The sequence below is a fragment of the Bos indicus x Bos taurus genome, chromosome 7 (assembly GCF_003369695.1).
Source record: "Bos indicus x Bos taurus breed Angus x Brahman F1 hybrid chromosome 7, Bos_hybrid_MaternalHap_v2.0, whole genome shotgun sequence".
NCBI classification, from domain to species: Eukaryota; Metazoa; Chordata; class Mammalia; order Artiodactyla; family Bovidae; genus Bos; species Bos indicus x Bos taurus.
The window spans coordinates 26,651,984-26,671,900 of NC_040082.1; the positions used below are offsets into that span (position 1 = coordinate 26,651,984).

The 19,917-nt window shown below is 37.2% G+C and overlaps 1 protein-coding gene across 2 annotated transcripts in view; it reads left to right on the forward strand.

The window, feature by feature from the left end:
* Window positions 1–19,917, forward strand: part of EDIL3 (EGF like repeats and discoidin domains 3) — a 482,936-nt gene that overhangs the window by 323,382 nt on the left and 139,637 nt on the right. For both annotated transcript variants that reach the window (XM_027545670.1, XM_027545671.1), the window contains 2 exons: window positions 11,131–11,286; window positions 12,913–13,057. In XM_027545670.1, coding sequence (XP_027401471.1) covers window positions 11,131–11,286; window positions 12,913–13,057 — 301 coding nt within the window. The remainder of the gene's footprint in view (window positions 1–11,130; window positions 11,287–12,912; window positions 13,058–19,917) is intronic.

Genomic DNA, 19,917 nt, shown 5'->3' on the forward strand with positions numbered 1-19,917 from the left:
CTAACATTTAAGAAACTGTTTTTTGTCAAGTTGTGATACGGTAGCAAAGAATATGAACACTTATCTGGAAAAGTTATTAAAATGCTCCTTCTTTTTCCAACTAGATATCTATGTGAAGCTAGATTTTCCTCACATACTTCAGGCAAAGAATATTTTGTAGTCCACTTGATATAGAAGCAAATATGAGAACCTACTTATCTTCTCTTAAGTCAGATACTGAAGACATTTTAAAAAAATGTAAAATGAACACAACTCAGTAGAATTTTGGCTTTGGACAATTTTATGATATTATGAAGCTTATGTTAAGATGTAATTGGTTTGCTAACTGTAATATTTGATTAATAAATTATTATGATTATAATAGTTCTTTAAAAATCAAATATTTCTAAAATGTGTTATTTTCATTTTTAATACAATAAGCATTTTTATGTATGTGTGTGTGTGTGTGTGTGTGTGTGTTATGTATCCCAAGTATCAGATGTGAGTGCATTTGCTTTTTGGGCCCTCAATACTTTTTAAGAGTAAAGGAGTCTTGAGATCTCAAAGTATGAGAACCAGTGCACTAAATAACCTGCCAGTTTTTGACATTACAAATATCAAAGGCTGTCACCTTTCTCTTAACCTTCCCTGTGATGTACTTGGTTGAATAGAAACCTTTAATTTCTTTTTGGAGGCAATTTCATTTTTCCTTCACATTTTGTACTTTTCTGGTCTTCTTAAAAGAACATTTGTCTTTAACTTTAGGGTCATAAAAATATGTTTCTACATTTTCTCCTATTAGATGAATAGTGTTACTTTTCACATTCTGTCTTAAGTACATTCCAATCCAACTTCATTTTTCTCTACATAGAGAATCAATTTTCCCAGCACCATTTACTAAATAATCTATCCTTTCCCCACTGACTTGTAATGCTGTCTCAAGGGTAAATATATATGTAGTCTCTTTCTGGATCCCCCTTCCAATTCACATGTATTTTTTCCTACCTGTGTGCTGCTGTTGTTCAGTTGCCCAGTCGTGTTGGACTCTTTGCGACCCCATGGACTGCAGCATGCCAGGCTTCCCTGTCCCTCACCATCTCCTGAAGTTTGCCCACGTTCATATCCATTGCATCGATGATACCATCCAACCGTCTCATCCTCTGACTGCTCTCTTCTCTTTCTGCCCTCAATCTTTCCCAGCAAATAGGACTTTTCCAGTTAGTCAGTTATTCACATCAGATGACCAAAATACTGCAACTTCATCTTCAGCGTCAGTCCTTCCAGCCAGTATTCAGGGTTGATTTCCTTTTAGATTGACTGACTTGATCTCCTTGCTGTCCAAGGGACTCTCAGGAGTCTTCTCCAGCACCACAGTTCAAAGGCATCAATTCTTCGGCGCTCCACCTTCTTTACGGTTCAGCTCTCACAACTCTACGTGACCATGGGGAAGCCCATAGCCTTGACTACATGGACCTTTTGTCTCTGCTTTTCAATACATTGTTTAGGTTTGTCCTAGCTTTCCTGCCAAGAGGCAATTGCCGTCTAATTTCATGGCTGAAGTCACCATCCGCAGTGATTTTAGAGCCCAAGAAGAGGAAATCTGTCACTGCTTCCGCCTTTTCCCCTTCTATTTGCCATGAACTGATGGGGCTGGATGCCATGATCTCATTTTTTTAATGTTTAGTTTTAACCAGCTCTTTCACTCTCCTCCTTCACCCTCATCAAGAGGCTCTTTAGTTCCTCTTTGCTTTCTGTCATTAGAGTGATGTCATCTGCCTATCTGAGGTTGTTGATGTTTCTCCCACCTGTCTTGATTCCAGCTTGTAACTCATCCAGCTGGCATTTCTCAATATGCTCAGCATATAGATTAAACAAACAGTGTGACAGCAGACCGCCCCGTCGTACTCCTTTCGCCATCTTGAACCAGTCAGTTGTTCCATACAGGGTTCTAACTGTTGCTTCTTGACCCGCATACAGGTTTCTCATGAGACAGGTAAGATGGTCTGGGTATTCCTATTGCTAGTACCACATTACTTTTATTTCGCATGGTCCTGGAATTCTTAATACATAGCAGACTTCTCCCATTTTATTACTTCTTTTCGAAGATTCATTTTGCTATTAATGGAAGTTTGTCAATGTATCATTCAAAATAAAAAAGTATAGGTTTTTAGAATAAAATTTTTATGGCAAATTTACAGAGTTGAAAGAATAAATTTATTGTATTATTTCATCCATTAAAATTTATACTGGTATTCTATAAGATCTAGTTAAAAAATATTCTCCTAAGATCATATTAATTAATTATTTTTGAGGTAAATTTCTAGGTATTTTATAATTATTTTGGTATCATAAACAGCATCTTATCATTTTTTTCACTTTAATTGTATGTGTATTTTGAATAGGTAAGACACCTACACATTAGAAGTTTCAAAAGACACAAAAGATTATAATAAAAATTCTTCCTACTTCTCTCTCTTCAAGATATCTGTTTACCTCCATTTGAAACTATTGTTAGGCAGTTTCTTGGTTTTGCTATATAATTATAATTATATACAAGAAAATATGCATGCTATTTGCCCTTTATAGTGAAGAGGAGTATGCAGTACACATTGTCCTTACTTTCTTTTTTCATGCAGTTTCCAGATAATTGTAGATCTGCTTTGGTAGAACACCAAAACTTGAAAGCAGTAATTTCTTAAATTGTATCCCAAGATCTCTCCTCTCTCTTTGTCCGCTTCCTCTCCTTCATTCCTATTCTTTTGTCTTACAACTGAATTGTATTCATTTTCTGGACTTCTCCATAATAAAATGGCTTAGACACCTATAGACATTTTAAATTGTTTGAAATTGTGTTATATATAACACTGCAGGGGACAACTTTGTACACAGAGAACAACTTGGTACCTACATCATTTTGCCTATGTCTGATTATACTTGTAGCCAACATTCCTAGAATGAAATTGGTGACTTTAAGAAAATATGCATTTGTCATTTTGTGTCAAGTCATAGATTGTCCTTGATAAAAGACTGTGTTGTTTATACTCTCACCATGAATGTATATGCTTGCCTATTTCTTTATACTTTTGCTATACCGTATAATTTTTTTTTTGCTTTCTGCTCTTGTGAAAGGTGAATTTTAGTAAGTTGGGGTAGATTTAATTTGATTTATATGAGTAAGATTGAGTATCTTTCATATTTAGTATTCATAGGTATTTCCTTAGATCTCAACTAATGAAATCCTTTGCTCATTTTATCCACTAATTTGAGTATTGTTTATTTCGTATGCAAAATTTCCTTACATACTGGGATCTATTTACTGATTTTCTCTTCTGTTTTATTGATCAGGCTGCCTTTGCATGTGCCAGGATCATGCTATTTTAATTATTTGTGTTATATTTTCCTTTGATAATTACTGATACAGATGAATTAAATGTGGATCTTATATTAAGCAAACTGGCAGAAGTTTTTAATCTTCATTATTATTAATTTCTCTTGAATTTTCAAAGTAAATTTTTATATCATCTGCCAATATGAACAATATCTTTATTCCATCCCATTGCTGTTTAGAAAGGATTTCATAACCTGTCTTTCTGCTCGCTACTGTCTTATTCAACTGTGACTCTTTGCTTGAAGTAGCCCCAATGGAAACTTGTTCAGCTTCATTTTAAACTTCATTTTACTTTATATTTTTTATTCTCATTATTTCCAATTGGTTTTTATTTATATACTTGTTTCTGTCCTGTGTTCCAAAAACTTCTTTATCTTAGAGCTTTTTTTTTTAATGTGAAGTCTTAACTTGCCACTTTTAAATTATTTTTTTCTATATTAGTTCTTTTTTTCTTCTTCTGTTCCTGAGAGAGTTGTTTTTTATTAATATCTTGGCTAGTGATATACCTGGTGGGAAAGGTGAAACCCATGCCCTAGCTTCATTACTCCGGGTGAATTGGTTATGGCTGTATTCAACTAAAATCTGACTTCTCCCTGCAGAAGACCTTGTCTACTCCAGATATTGCTTTTACTAAGACCCCCATCCCTCTGTTTTACTTTCTTAATCTGTGGACAAGGAGTGTGGTGCAGAAGGTGAAGCAATCAGGTCTTTTAGTGACTGTGGGCTCCTCATTCTCACCTGGCGTCCCATAGGCAATAGGCTGGAAATGGGAAAAATGGGGAGGAGCCAGGCAAACAAAATGAGAATGAGAAATGGCACATCTAGAAAGCTCTCCCCTCAGTTACCTATTTTCATCATAATTGGCTCCTGGATTTCCTCTGTGTACACCCCAGACACACAAACATGCATTAAAGTCTCAAAGATTCCTGAGGGTTTCCCAGGGTTTTTTGTGTTAGAGTTTGATCAGTCTCAGAAGGCTTTCTGTCCTAGAATATATTTGATGCTGGATTCAGCAGAGAGAGCTAGAAGCCCACGGTAGTTTGCCATCTTATGAGGAACTCATTGATTTCTCCCTTTCCCCCATGTTGAATCTAATGGTTAGATTTACACACACACACACATACAGGCACACACATGTAAACATAATAGCCCTGAATGTCTTATTAGCACATAGCTTTGGAAGTTGATTTCATATTTTTAAAATATGGTTATTATGATTATCAGATCACATAAGGGACGAACATGGAAAAGGAATGCTCCTTTTCATTTAAAGAACAAAAAAAAACTAAAAATCAACCCAAAAAAAGCAACTACAGAGCTTTCTGAGTGGCAGGTGTTACTAAATTTCTGCATGCATTCTATCATATAATTTTCACACATAAGAATTCTATTAAAATTCCTTTTACTGGGGAAGAAATTAAATTTCAGGAAGCTTAGACAAGCTGTTGAAGATTATATTGGTGAGAAGTGGAAAAACCAGGGCTGAAACTCAGTCTTTTTTTGTCTTCTGCCTGGGCTTTGCCTGGATTCTAGGCATTCTAGGTCCATATTATGTTTCTTAATATTTACATTAATACAGGGAAAGCAGTTCACTCAAAATACCTTAGAATGTAAATACTTTTATTTTTTAAGGACATGCAGTGTACCTACCACCTAGTGGAAAAATAATTTCTCTGAAACAAGATAAATAAATGAAAATATTTTATTGCATATCCAAATGTCTATCAAAGTCACAGGGAGTAATTTGGAATTTCTGATGCAATCCCCATTCTTTTTTATATTTGCTGCTGCTAAGTCGCTTTAGTCGTGTCCGACTCTGTTCGACCCCATGGACTGCAGCCTACCAGGCTTCTCCGTCCATGGGATTCTCCAGGCAAGAACACTGGAGTGGGTTGCCATTTCCTTCTCCGATGCATGAAAGTGGAAAGTGAAAGTGAAGTTGCTCAGTCGTGTCTGACTCTTAGCGACCCCATGTACTGCAGCCTACCAGGCTCCTCCATCCATGGGATTTTCCGGCAACAGTACTGGAGTGGGGTGCCATTGCCTTCTCCCTTATTATATTTAGACCTTCATAAAGGCAGAAAAAGACAAAGTAGAAATCAGATCACTTTCTAGCCAATGTTATTTTACAAAGAATCACAAAACCCCGTAAATAATGTTGGAGTAGGATGAAAGGGAATTGCTTGCAATAAGTTTTGTGGTAGAGATATTTCTAAAATCAGGTGATAACCTTCTTCCAAGGCGTAGTTTATTTCTTACAGTAATATAAATTCCTGGTATTTAAATTTGAATATAACCATGACAGTGAAATCATAGCTCTTTTATATATGATTTTATTATTTCAAGCTTAATAGTGCTAGATAAAGGGGAACTCAAAAGCCTAAAACTTAATAATTGCTAATAATCCCTGAACCAGTATTCTGTGAATCACTTTTTGGTTTTTATTTTTTATTTGATGAAAACAGTACTGAAATTTAATTACAAATAGCTACTTAAAGTGTTTAGTATATGAAAGGAGAATTCCATGACAGAGGAGCTTGGTACAGTCCATGGGGTCACAAAGAATTGGACATGACTGAGCAATTAACACCTTTACTTTCAACTACTTAAAACAGATACATCCCAAGGAGGGTGCTGCTTTACTCTCTGGAGTTCCAGCTCCTTGAGATATATATTCAGAGCTTATAAATATTAAAGCAAATAAGAATCTTTTAAAACAGCATTTCTGCCATGCCTTCGAAATATGTACTCAGATTTTCATTTTTTGATTGTTACTCAATTTAAGCTTCAGAAAAATTAGTCAACAGCTCATCAGCTGAAACTCTAGCAGAGATAATTTGACCAACTACAAGAAGGTGTAAACAAGATAATTGAAACAAGATAAAAGATAATTGAAAAAGCAATGTTCAGCACTTTCAAGTGGAATTTGGCTTGCAAAACGGGAGGACCCTTTATTCATAGTGTCCAGTGTTTGTTATATATATTAGAAAGATTTAGACTATGAAGACTCTCCATTTGAAAAATGAAGATAGTGGATGAATATGGCTCTTTCACAGCGTTGTGCTCATTTACCTAATACGTTAAGATAGTCTCTTTTGGAGCTTACCTTTAACAAATCTAGCAATTAAAATTCCCAAATCAATCTTTAGAGAACTAACTGAGATTAAAGAGTAATAAGCAAAATTTACCTTGATGGGGAATATTCTCTTATTTGTACCTCCAAACAAAAATGAGACATAAAATGTGTTCATGTCAGTAATTTTGATGTCTTAAGTACTAAAATGAGAAAAGCAAAATTGGATATATGAGTCAACTCACTTGGCCCTGTTGGAGAAAAAAGGACCCACAGGCCCAGAAATTAATAAGAAAAATATCGTTTATAGGTTTATATTACAGGAGTGAAAGATGGGCATGCTCACATATCAGAGGCTGGGGACCATTCGCCCCAGTTCTTTAGCTCATCCAATTTCTGGATTTTCTTTATAAACAAGTAAGACAGAGAATCGAGTAAGACAAAGCCCCTGCTGGGAGAGATTGAAGGCAGGAGTAGAAGGGAATGACAGAGGATGAGATGGTTGGATGGCATCACCAACTCACTGGACATGAGTTTGAGCAAGCTCTGGAAGATGGTGAAGGACAGGGAAGCCTGGCATGGTGCAGTCCATGGGGTTGCAAAGGGTCCATCATGACTGAGCAAAAGAACAACAATAACAAAGACAGAATCATTTTGTGAACATTAGTTGGGGAAGAACAATCTGAGATAGAAAATGAGATTTAGAGAAACTCAGAATAGAGAGGAAAGTGGACTGTGCCACGTTAGCAAACTTTCAGAAGCTTGAAAGGACACTGACTACATGAAGGATTCAGGCTTTCCCTTAACATATTAACACCTTTAAAGTCTATGTGCTGTGCTGTACTAAGTCGCTTCAGTCACGTCTGACACTTTGTGACCCCTGTGGACTGTAGCCTGCCAGGCTTCTCTGTCCTTGGGATTCTCCAGGCAAGAATACTGGAGTGGGTTGCCATTTCCTTCTCCAAAGAATGTTTCACACCCAAGGATAGAACCTGTGTCTTATGTCTCCTCCTACATTGACAGGTAGGTTCTTTACCACTAGCGCCACCTAGGAAGTCCCTTAAAATCCATAAATCCAGGGAAATAAAAGATTGTAGACTTTTCAAACACCCAAAAAAGATGTCCTTTGCATTATAGGGGACTGGAATGCAAAAGTAGGAATTCAAGAAACACCTGGAGTAGCAGGCAAATTTGGCCTTGGAGTACAGAATGAAGCAGGGCAAAGGCTAAGAGTTTTGCCAAGAGAATGCACTGGTCGTAGCAAATGCCCTCTTCCAACAACACAAGAGAAAACTCTACACATGGACATCACCAGATGGCCAACACTGAAATCAGATTGATTATATTATTTGCAGCCAAAAATGGAGAAGTGAAAACAAGACCGGGAGCTGACTGTGGCTCAGATCATGAACTCCTTATTGCCAAATTCAGACTTAAATTGAAGAAGTAGGGAAAAACACTAGACCATTCAGATATGACTAAAACAAATCCCTCATGATTATACAGTGGAAGTGAGAAATAGATTTAAGGGACTAGATCTGATAGACAGAGTGCCTGAAGAACTATGGATGGAGGTTCGTGATATTGTACAGGAGACAGGGAGCAAGACTATCCCCAAGAAAAAGAAATGCAAAAAAGCAAGTGGCTGTCTGAGGAGGCATCATAAATAGCTGTAAAAAGAAGAGAGGCGAAAGGCAAAGGAGAAAAGGAAAGATATACCCATTTGAATGCAGAGTTCCGAAGAATAACAAAGAGAGATAAGAAAGCCTTCCTCAGTGACCAGTGCAAAGAAATAGAGGAAAATAATAAAATGGGAAAGATTAGAGATCTCTTCAAGAATATTAGAGATACCAAGGGAACATTTCATGCAAAGGTGGGCTCAATAAAGGACAGAAATGGTAGGGACCTAACAGAAGCAGAAGATATTAAGAAGAGGTGGCAAGAATACAGTGAAGAACTGTACAAAAAAGATCTACATGACCAAGATAATCACGATGGTGTAATCACTCACCTAGAGCCAGATTCCTGGAATGTGAAGTCAAGTGGGCCTTAGAAAGCATCACTACGAACAAAGCTAGTGGAGGTGATGGAATTCCAGTTGCGCTCTTTCAAATCCTGAAAGATGATGCTGTGAAAGTGCTGCACTCAATATGCCAGCAAATGTGGAAAACTCAGCAGTGGCCACAGGACTGGAAAAGGTCAGTTTTCATTCCAATCCCAAAGAAAGGCAATGCCAAAGAATGCTCAAACTACCACACAATTGCACTCATCTCACACACTAGGAAAGTAATGCTCAAAATTCTCCAAGCCAGGCTTCAGCAATACATGAACCGTGAACTTCCTGATGTTTAAGCTGGTTTTAGAAAAGGCAGAGGAACCAGAGGTCAAATTGCCAACATCCGCCGAATCACCGAAAAAGCAAGAGAGTTCCAGGAGACATCTATTTCTGCTTTATTGACTATGCCAAATCCTTTGACTGTGTGGATCACAATAAACTGGAAAATTCTGAAAGAGATGGGAATACCAGACCACCTGACTTGCCTCCTGAGAAATCTGTATGCAGGTCAAGAAGCAACAGTTAGAACAGTTAGAAGCAACAGTTAGAAATCGGGACAGGAGTACATCAAGGCTGTATATCGTCACCCTGCTATTTAACTTATATGCAGAGTACATCATGAGAAATGCTGGGCTGGAAGAAGCACAAGCTGGAATCAAGATTGCCAGGAGAAATATCAATAACCTCAGATATGCAGATGACACCACCCTTATGGCAGAAAGTGAGAAGAACTAAAGAGCCTCTTGATGAAAATGAAAGAGGAGAGTGAAAAATTTGGCTTAAAGCTCAACATTCAAAAAACTAAGATCATGGCATCCAGTCCAATCACTTCATGGCAAATAGACAGGGAAACAGTGGAAATAGTGGCTGATTTTATTTTTTGGGGTTCCAAAATCACTACATATGGTGATTGCAGCCATGAAATTAAAAGACGCTTACTCCTTGGAAGGAAGGTTTTGACCAACCTAGATAGCATATTAAAAAGCAGAGACATTATTTTGCTAACAAAAGTCTGTTCAGTCAAGGCTATGAGACTTGGACTATAAAGAAAGCTGAGCACCGAAGAATTGATGGTTTTGAACTGTGGTGTTGGAGAAGACTCTTGAGAGTCCCTTGGACTGCAAGGAGATCCAACCAGTCCATTCTAAAGAAAATCAGTCCTGAATGTTCATTGGAAGTACTGATGTTGAAGCTGAAACTCCAGTACTTTGGCCACCTGATGGGAAGAGCTGACTCATTTGAAAAGGCCTTGATGCTGTGAAAGATGGAGAAGAGGAGAAGGGTATGACAGAGGATGAGATGGTTGGATGGCATCACCAATTCAATGGACATGAGCTTGAGTAAACTCTGGGATTTGGTGATGGACAGGGAGGCCTGGCATGCTGTATTCCATGTGGTCACAAAGAGTCGGACAGGACTAAGCAACTGAACTTAACTGAGTTGCAGTGTTTGTCTGGGGTGCAAACTCCAGGGATTGCTTTTGTAGTTCCAATTTTTGACTTTTTAAATATATGACATGAATGTACATATTAAAAACAAATGATTATAGAGGAGCTGGTTTCTTCATGCACAACCTCTGCCATTTCATATGTTAACTCTTATAGTCCTGTCAGAGAGTAGAAAGCCCTTACCACTTACATGAATGTGAAGATTTCCTGATTTCTCTGGAAATGGTCTCTGAATTACACCAATTTAAATCTCTTATACTATGTTATTATTAATATTAATAATTAAGAGAGGAGAGCCTTATAGCAATTTGTCAAGATCATTAAAACATTACCTTTCTACTGAACTTGAGATTTTATAGACATCATAAAGGCATTTTAAAGTGAATGTAACAATTTTTAATGTTTGTCATATATGTAGAAAATATTTTTCTTGCATGGTAGTATTTAATGAATTATTATGTTGTATTGAAAGGAAATTTATACTTAAATATGAGAAAAATGTTGAAAAACTTCTTAGGAGATAATTATGCTGTAGCAAACTGTTGTATTATGACTTGGAATGGGGAGAAAATATGGAGAGAAAACATCAGTTAGAACATCTCCATATAATGGAAAGTATTTGGTGAAAACTCTCCATGACGAGTGTGTACTTAACACAAGCAGAAATTACAATATAAAGATTCAGAAACTGAAGATACTTTTGCATTTGTTTCTTGCCATCATTGTTATCTTTACCTTTTTTTTATTCTAACACTCAAAGATCTCAGGGATTTGCATGTTTTATTTTAAGGGAATTTCTTGAAGTTTAAGCAATTGAGGCACATTAACAGTTATTTTGGTATTAGTTTCACGGTAACATCATTGAGGTTATTTTGAGAAGATAATATGCTCATTTTTCACTTTGCTAACTCACACTTACATATCATAATCACCAAATGCTTTCAATACTTATATTTTGGGGACACATTACCCTTTTTAAAACTTGTTCATATATATTGCTTTACTTTAAAAATGAAAAGTATACCATTAGAGAAAGGCATTTTGAAGCTAAACTTGATATAGGCTTGATTTATACTATTTTCAATCTTCACTAATAAATAAAAATGTTCCATTTGCAAATGTGACACTGTAAGCATTGTTATCTGAAAGCAGGGAAATTATAGTTGATTGTGCTTTGTCTCCTCAGATAAATTTACAGAGAAAAATGAGAGTTACTGGTGTGATTACTCAAGGAGCCAAGAGGATTGGAAGTCCAGAGTATATCAAATCCTACAAAATAGCATATAGTAATGATGGAAAAACTTGGACAATGTACAAAGCGAAAGGCACCAATGAAGACATGGTAAGACTTCCATGTCATGCTTATTGAACATAACCTGTCATATGTAATCTATTACCAAGTGACTACTGAATATTCAAAAGTAGTCTTATGTTGTTGAAAATAAATTTATGACTTTTTAAATAGGACCAGTGGTGTGTGGAGAGGGTAAGGAGTTATCCCAAATTATCAGTGTATAGTAGCGACCATATAAATCTTCCTCAGATTTTAATTGGTGGGACAATAAACACTTTATCACAAGGTTAGCATGGTCCTGTGCATGACAGTTAAGTTTTATTTTAACAACAGTCAGCTTTAAATTTCATTTTATTGCTTTGACAGATCATCCTTCTCCTTAAATAAATACAGATCAAAACTGTTAAAGAAAAAATAAAATTTTTAAAGAGAAACACCGAGTTATAGAAAAGATAAATATCTTTCTATACTTAATATCTTAATATTGGAAGAAATTTTTGTTATTCTGCAGAATAAAGTATTTTAGAGGAATATATATCAGTGTGCATCTTCCATAATGATATTCAGTATCTCCTTTGCCCTTTCATATTTTCCAAATTTTTAATTAATTTTAACACAAATTTCTAATTTTAAAAAGCAGCAATGTAGCTCATTCCATTTAAAACTGAATCATTAAAATAGACTGATAAATTTTATGAAAGATTTTTTTAATTAACTTCTTAAATAGGTTTTTTGATTACTAGGTTATATAAAAGATAAAGTAAAATGAGATTTAAAGGAATTAAAAATAACACATTTTAGCATTTAAATTTTAAAGATAAATTGGTTTTTCACTGGAGATATATATATAAAGAAATATGAGTCTCTTATCCAATGATCTGGGACTTGAGGACTCACACCCTAAAGCATCATGAATTTGATCACAGCTTGGAGAAGGAAATGACAACCCACTTCAGTACTCTTGCCTGGAAAATCCCATGGACGGAGGAGCCTGGTAGGCTGCAGTCCATGGGGTCGCGAAAAGTCGGACACGACTGAGCGACTTCTCTTTAGAGAAACTAAGTGATCAGGAAATAACATTGAAGGCTGGTTCCTAAAACAACATACATAATTACTAAGTAGCAAAATGAATAGATAGACCCAGATCCGGGACTAAGTTGAGGAGGCATTTCCCTTTAGAAGCATTCCATTCTAAAGGACTGGACTTAAATTGATAAGCCAACATAATAGGGTATAGATTAAGCCATAGGTTACAGTGGTTTATAGCTTTAATGAGGATTCTATCTATAGATTTTAGATTTGCTTCTGATGGCAAAGTAAGTGAAAGTTGCTTAGTCATGTCCAACTCTTTGCGACACCATAGACTGGATAGTCCATGGAATTCTCCAGGCCAGAATACTGGAGTGGGTAGCCTTTCCCTTCTCCAGGGGATCTTCCCAACCCAGGGATCGAACCCAGGTCTCCCGCACTGCAGGCGGATTCTTTACCAGCTGAGCCATAAGGGAAGCCCTGATGGCAAGGTGCTCTCTAAAAGCTCCAGACCTCTAAATTATTTAGTCCAATCTTTGAGGGACTTGGTTGGGTAGGATATAGAGTCAATATTTGAAAATAGGGTTGTTTTTTTTTTAAAAAGCTGCAATGAATAATTTTAAATTCTGTTATTTCTTTATATAGGTATTCCATGGAAACGTTGATAACAACACACCCTATGCTAACTCTTTCACACCCCCCATAAAAGCTCAGTATGTGAGACTCTACCCCCAAGTTTGTCGAAGGCATTGCACTTTGAGAATGGAACTTCTTGGATGTGAACTGTCAGGTGAGTCTCGTATTATCTATTTTTGTACTCTCTTTAAAGGAAAACAAAGCACAATTGTATGTAGTGTGTTGCTAGCTTGCAGTTTTTCAATATTCATAGATATTCATTTTTGCTACAAAATGTCTAGGGCTTTGTTCAGTGAGAAGGAGCAGGAGAGAGAGGGTAAAAGAGAAAGAAGTTCTAAAACACACTACAGAATGGGATTAATGTAGAAGGGGCAATGTGTTTCTTTTAGTGGTCAAAGAAAATACAACAAATTTTTACTGGAAACTCTTGTCAAGTTTAAATGTGTCTTTTTAATTTTAATAGCAACTATGATTTATGTTTTATGACAAAATTTCAGTGAAAATTGGAATCTGCCTGACCTCATAAATTGCAGTTACATTTAGACTATACAGCATAGAAAAGTAAGCTTTTTGTTTGTACATCTACCATAAGCGTTTAGTTTCGTCTTTTTTTTTTTCTTTAGGTTTTCCAAAACATGTAAATTTATCATTGTTTCCTAGGAGACAGTACTTTAAAAACCAAGATTGCTATTATGAATTCCTAGATCATTATTATCTAGCAACTTACCTATTACTCAAAAAGTGGTTTTTAAACACAAAGATAACTACCAAAGGACTCAAATAATTCTAGTCCTCCTGGAGCTTCAAGACTGGATATAAAAATGAAGACTTTATGACTGGGTCTCTTAGTTGTTCACTTTCAATCTAGGTAGATTCTGAACTAAACAGAAAATCTTGCCCAGGCATTTCACTGTGCTGTATTTTTGGTGATGGTTCTTATATTTCTGTCATCAACACTTACAACTCTCTTTGTCACTTTGGCCTGAAATTTTGTTGAAATTACTGTGTTTTTGAGAACACTAAATATCCATTTGTGTCCTACTTTTTAGTACAACCTCCAAGTATGAGAGACTTGCATATTTATAGACCATTTAGTTAAAAATAGAACACATCCCTGCAAAGAGACAACTGAGAGCATTTTATTCATTTCAAAAGGTTGCATATAATGGTTAAAATGCATGCTTTATTTACCTTCTTGGGTTTATATGTGATTTTAAGAAAGGGAATGGTTTAGAAGGAAATGCAAGTGATTGTTCAAAACAACCAAACTTTAAATGAACCCTTTACATTCAAAGGAATTAGGGGCATTTGGGCAGATGAGTGAATCTATTTTAAGAATCACACTTTCATGCTATATCTGGGTTTCCTTTATGAAGCAATCCGTGGTACAGATTTAGTACCATTAATTATCGCGATAGGGACGTTTTCCCCATTTTGGTAATTCGAGCAGGCTTGCTGACTACCTGTAAATCTCTGCAGAATTATTGCTGCACAGTGTTTATTTTGCGTGTCACTGCATCACCACGGGCCAGCATCATCCTGAGCTCATTCATCATAAAGCAATCAGGAGGAAGCCCTCGTGCGATGAAGTCTGCTGCAAGTTCTATGCTTTTAGTTGGTGAACATCGCCTTCCCCAATTTTTCAGTCTTTTGATTCATGAAGGCCAGTCTCACACATGGCGCAGTTTATACCCTTAAGATATGAATATGTTTTACTTTCAAGTTTGACAAGAGATTATACCTGACCCTTTACATTTTTACATTTTCAGAAAGAAGTCATACCCCATCTCCTGACCCCACAAATTGATATTAAAAGTATATGCAGGGAATAATATCTCTTGAGGAATGTTTATAAAAGCTAGGGCACTTTAACTGTAAAAATAATCAGTTGCATTGTTAATACTTTATTCTGTTCAACTATTATCCATAACATGGATACACATTGTCCATTCTGGTGAAAAAGTTAATTTATATGTATAAAATATTATGGATGAGAAGGGAAATTCATGGTATGAGGTAAATTGGCAAGAGAGGCTAGCTATAACACTTGGCAATAAACAGTAGCATAATATACCAAACTGTTTCCCACAGTCCCGTGCAACAGTGTAAAACCTAGGCTGCCTTATAGGAATCAATAAACTGTTATAAGATCTCTCAGGGTGGAAGATAGCAGTTAATCATTTCCCAGACACTTAAAAAAGAGAATTCCCCAATATTCTCTGAAACAGATGTGACTTCAGATGCTTAGAATGAAATGGATCATGATCATAATTAGTAGAGGAATAATCATTCATTCATTCTTTGAGCAAATTATTCAGCACCTCCTCTGGGCTAAGTGGTGGACAATAAAGTGGGCAATGAAATGAATTCTGTGGCTGAGCAGCAGTGGTCAAAGTAAAGGTGCTCCTTTTCTATCCAACACATCAAGTACTGTGTTATATCACAAAAGGAGAAAAACAAATGTTTCCTTTCACTTGTGTCTCTTCCAAAAGCCAAGGAAGCAGTTGTACAAAGTTCCAGTGGCAAGGTAGGAGGAGGACAGAGAGTTGGTGGTGATGATAGATGAATGAGTCAGAAATCAGACTGACTGATTATTATTATTATCAGTCATAATACAGAGAACGCATGTTAATTTAGAACTGCTTGAAGACAAGCAGCATGCTACTAAGACTTTAGAACTTTCTGGAATCTTTGAGATTTGTCATGAATTTTTGAGGATATTAGCAGTTGGTCATGAATTTTTTTCTTTTCTAGCATTTATATTTAGGATCTAGAAATATTTATGAGACCTGGGGTATAGGTTTCCTATGGCAGCAAGAACTAAGCTAGACATCCAATTGGCTGAACCTGTGTATCAGTTTTTGTCATTTTGCATAGATAGGAGTTTCCTAGAAGGTACAGGTGAAGACAAACATGGAAGAGCCTCAAGAAGAAAAAACTGATTTAGATTGAATGGAACAGAAAGCAAGTAATTGTAGTTAAGAATTAGTTTTATCAAAGAAGAGTTTAAGCCACCACTCTTAGATTTCACTTAAAATACTTAGTTTTAGAAACCACTGCTGCTGCTGCTGCTAAGTCGCATCAGTCATGTCCAACTCTGTGTGACCCCATAGACGGCAGCCCACCAGGCTCCCCCGTCCCTGGGATTCTCCAGGCAAGAACACTGGAGTGGGTTGCCATTTCCTTCTCCAATGCATGAAAGTGAAAAGTGAAAGGGAAGTCACTCAGTCGTGTCCGACTCTTAGCGACCCCATGGACTGCAGCCTACCAGGCTCCTCCGTCCATGGGATTTTCCAGGCAAGAGTACTGGAGTGGGGTGCCATTGCCTTCTCCATTAGAAACTGCAGTCAGTCATAATATATTCTTTAATACCCACTGATATGCTGACTTGTGGATGTAACATTGTCACCTGTTGTGATGAATTTTATGGAAATAATAAATTAGCTAACATTTGCTGAATGCTAGCTACATGCCAGCACTGTTTCTAAATAGTTGATTAACTACTTTTTAAAAATACTTCTTTGAGGTCATTTTTAATATTACCCCTCCAATCAAGAAACATCCACAAGCCTATTATCCTTATCCATCAGAGTACAGACAGAATTAAAACCACAATCAAAAAAAACTAACCAAACTGATCACATGGATCACAGCCTTGTCTAACTCAATGAAACTATGAGCCATGCTGTGTAGGGCTACCCAAGACAGATGGGTCATTGTGCAGTTCTGACAAAACATGGTCCACTGGAGAAGGGAATGGCAAACCGCTTCATTATTTTTGCCTTGAGAATTTCATGAACAGTATGAAAAGGCAAAAAGATATAACACTGAAAGATGAACTCCCCAGATGGGTAGGTGCCCAATATGCTACTGGAGAAGAGTGGAGAAGTAACTCCAGAAAGAATGAAGGGGCTGAGCCAAAGCAAAAATGACTCCCAGTTGTGGATGTGAGTGGTGATGGCAGTAAAGTCCAATGCTGTAAAGAACAATACTGTATAGGAACCTGGAATGGTAGGTTGATGAATCAAGGTAAATTGGAAGTGGTCAAACAGGAGATGTCAAGAGAAAACATCGACATCTTAGAATTCAGTGAACTAAAATGGACCAAAATGGGCGAGTTTAATTCAGATGACCATTACATCTACAACTGTGGGCAAGAAAACCTTAGAAGAAATGGAGTAGGCCTCTTAGTCAACAAAAAGTCCAAATGCAGTACTTGGGTGCAATCTCAAAAATGAAAGAATGATTTCTCTTCTCTTACAACACAAGCCATTCAATATCACAGTAATCCAAGTCTATGCCCCAAATCTTCCCTGATAACTCAGTTGGTAAAGAATCAGCCTGCAATGCAGGAGACCCCAGTTTGATTCCTGGAGAAGGAACAGGCTACCAACTTCAGTATTCTTGGGCTTCCTTTGTGGTAAAGAATCTTCCTGCAATGCAAGAGACCTAGGTTCTATCCCTGGGTTGGGAAGATCCCCTGGAGAAGGGAAAGGCTACAAACTCCGGTATTCCAGCCTGAGAATTCCCTGGACTGTATAGTCCATAGGGTTGCAAAGAGTTGGACATGACTGAGTGGCTTTCTGGGAAAGATTGAGGGCAGGAGGAGAAGGGGATGACAGAGGATGAGATGGTTGGATGGCATCACCAACTCAATGGACATGAGTTTGGATAAACTCAGGAAGTTGGTGATGGACAGGGAGGCCTGGAATGCTACATTCATGGGGTCGCAAAGAGTGGGACACACTGAGCAACTGAACTGAACTGAACTGAGCTGAGTGGCTTTCACTTTTCATGCCCCAAATACTAATGCCAAAGAAGCTGAACAGTTCAGTGGCAACCTAAGAGACCTTCTAAACTTCCAACAAAAAAAGGTGTCCTTTTCATCATAGGGGACTGGAATGTAAAAGTAGGAAGTCAAGACATCCCTGGAGTAACAGGCAAGTTTGGCCTTGGAATACAAAATGAACAAGACAAAGGTAACAGAGTTTTACCAAGAGAACACACTGGTCAGAGCAAGCACCCTCTTCCAACAACAAAAGAAATGACTACACTTGGACATCACCAGATGGTCAATAACAAAATCAGATTGATAATATTCTTTGCAGCTGAAGATGGAGAAGCTCTATACGTCAGCAAGAACAAGACTGTGAGCTGACTGTAGCTCAGATCATGAACTTCTTATTACAAAATTCATATTTAAATAGAAGAAAGTAGGGAAAACCACTAGACCATTCAAGTATGACCTAAATCAAATCCCTTATGATTACACAGTTGAAGTGACAAATAGATTCAAGCAATCTGACGTGATAGATAGAGTGCCTGAAGAACATTGGACAGAGGTTCATAAGATTGTACAGGACACATTGATTGAAACCATCCACCCAAAAAAGAAATGCAGAAAGGCATAATGGGTGTCTAAGGAGGCCTTATAAATTGCTGAGAAAAGTAGAGAAGCCAAAGGTGAAAGAAACAAGGAAAGTATATCCATCTGAATGCAGAGTTCCAAAGAATATCAAGGAGAGATAAGAAAGCCTTCTTAAGTGATCAAAGCAAAGAAATAGAGGAAAGCAATAGAACGGGAAAGACTAAAGATCTCCTCAAGAAAATTAGAGATACAAAAGGGAACATTGCATGCAAAATGGGAACAGAAAAGGACAGAAATGGTATGGACCTAACTGAAGCAGAAGATATTAAGAAGAGGTGACAAGAATACGCAGAAGACTATACAAAAATATCTTAATGACCCAAATAATCACACTGGTGTGATCACTCACCTAGAACCAGACATCCTGGAGTACAAAGTCAAGTGAGCCTTAGAAAGCATCACTACAAACAAAGCTAGTGGAGGTGATGAAATTCGAGCTGAGCTATTTCAAATCCTAAAAGACGATGCTGTGAAAATGCTGCACTCAATATGCCAGTGAATATGTAAAACTCAGCAGTGGCCAGAGGACTGGAAAAGATCTGCTTTCATTCCAATCCCAAAGAAAGGCAAGGCCAAAGAATGCTCAAACTACCACACAGTTTCACTCATCTCACATGCTAACAAAATAATGCTCAAAATTTTCCAGGCTAGTCTTCAATAGTATGTGAACTGAGAACTTCCAGATGTTCAAACTGGATTTAGAAAAGGCAGAGGAACCAGAGATCAAATTACCAATATCCATTGGATCATTGAAAAAGCAAGAGAATGCCAGAAAAACATCTACTTCTACTTCATTGACTACGCTAATCCTTGGACTCTGTTGATCACAAAAACTGTGGAAAATTCTTAGAGATAAGAATACCAGATCACCTTACCTGCCTCCTGAGAAATCTGTATGCAGGTCAAGAAACAACAGTTAGAACCAGACATGAAGCAAAAGACTGGTTCCAAATGGGGAAAGGAGTACATCAAGGCTGTATATTGTCACCCTGCTTATTTAACTTATAGGCAGAGTACATCATGCAAAATGCCCGGCTGGATGAAGCACAAACTGGAATCAAGATTGCTGGAAGAAATATCAATCACCCCAGATATGCAGATGATACAACCCTTAAGGAAGAAAATGAAGAGGAACTAAAGAGCCTCTTGATGATAGTGCAAGAGGAGAGTGAAAAAGTTGGCTTAAAACTCAATATTCAAAAAAAAAAAAAAACCTCAATATTCAGAAAACCAAGATCATGCCATCTGGTCCCATCACTTTATGGCAAATAGATGGGGAAACAGTGGAAACAGTAGCTGACTTTATTTTTCTGGGCTCCAAAATCACTGCAGATGGTGACTGCAGCCATGAAATTAAAAGACGCTTACTCCTTGGAAGAAAAGCTATGACCAACCTAGACAGCATATTAAAAAGCAGAGACATTACTTTGCTGACAAAGGTCTGTCTAGTGAAAGCTACGATTTTTCCAGTAGTCATCAATGGATGTGAGAGTTGGACCATAAACAAAGCTGAGCGCCAAAGAATTGATGCTTTTGACCTGTGTTGTTGGAGACGATTTTTGAGATTCCTTGGACTCCAAGGAGAT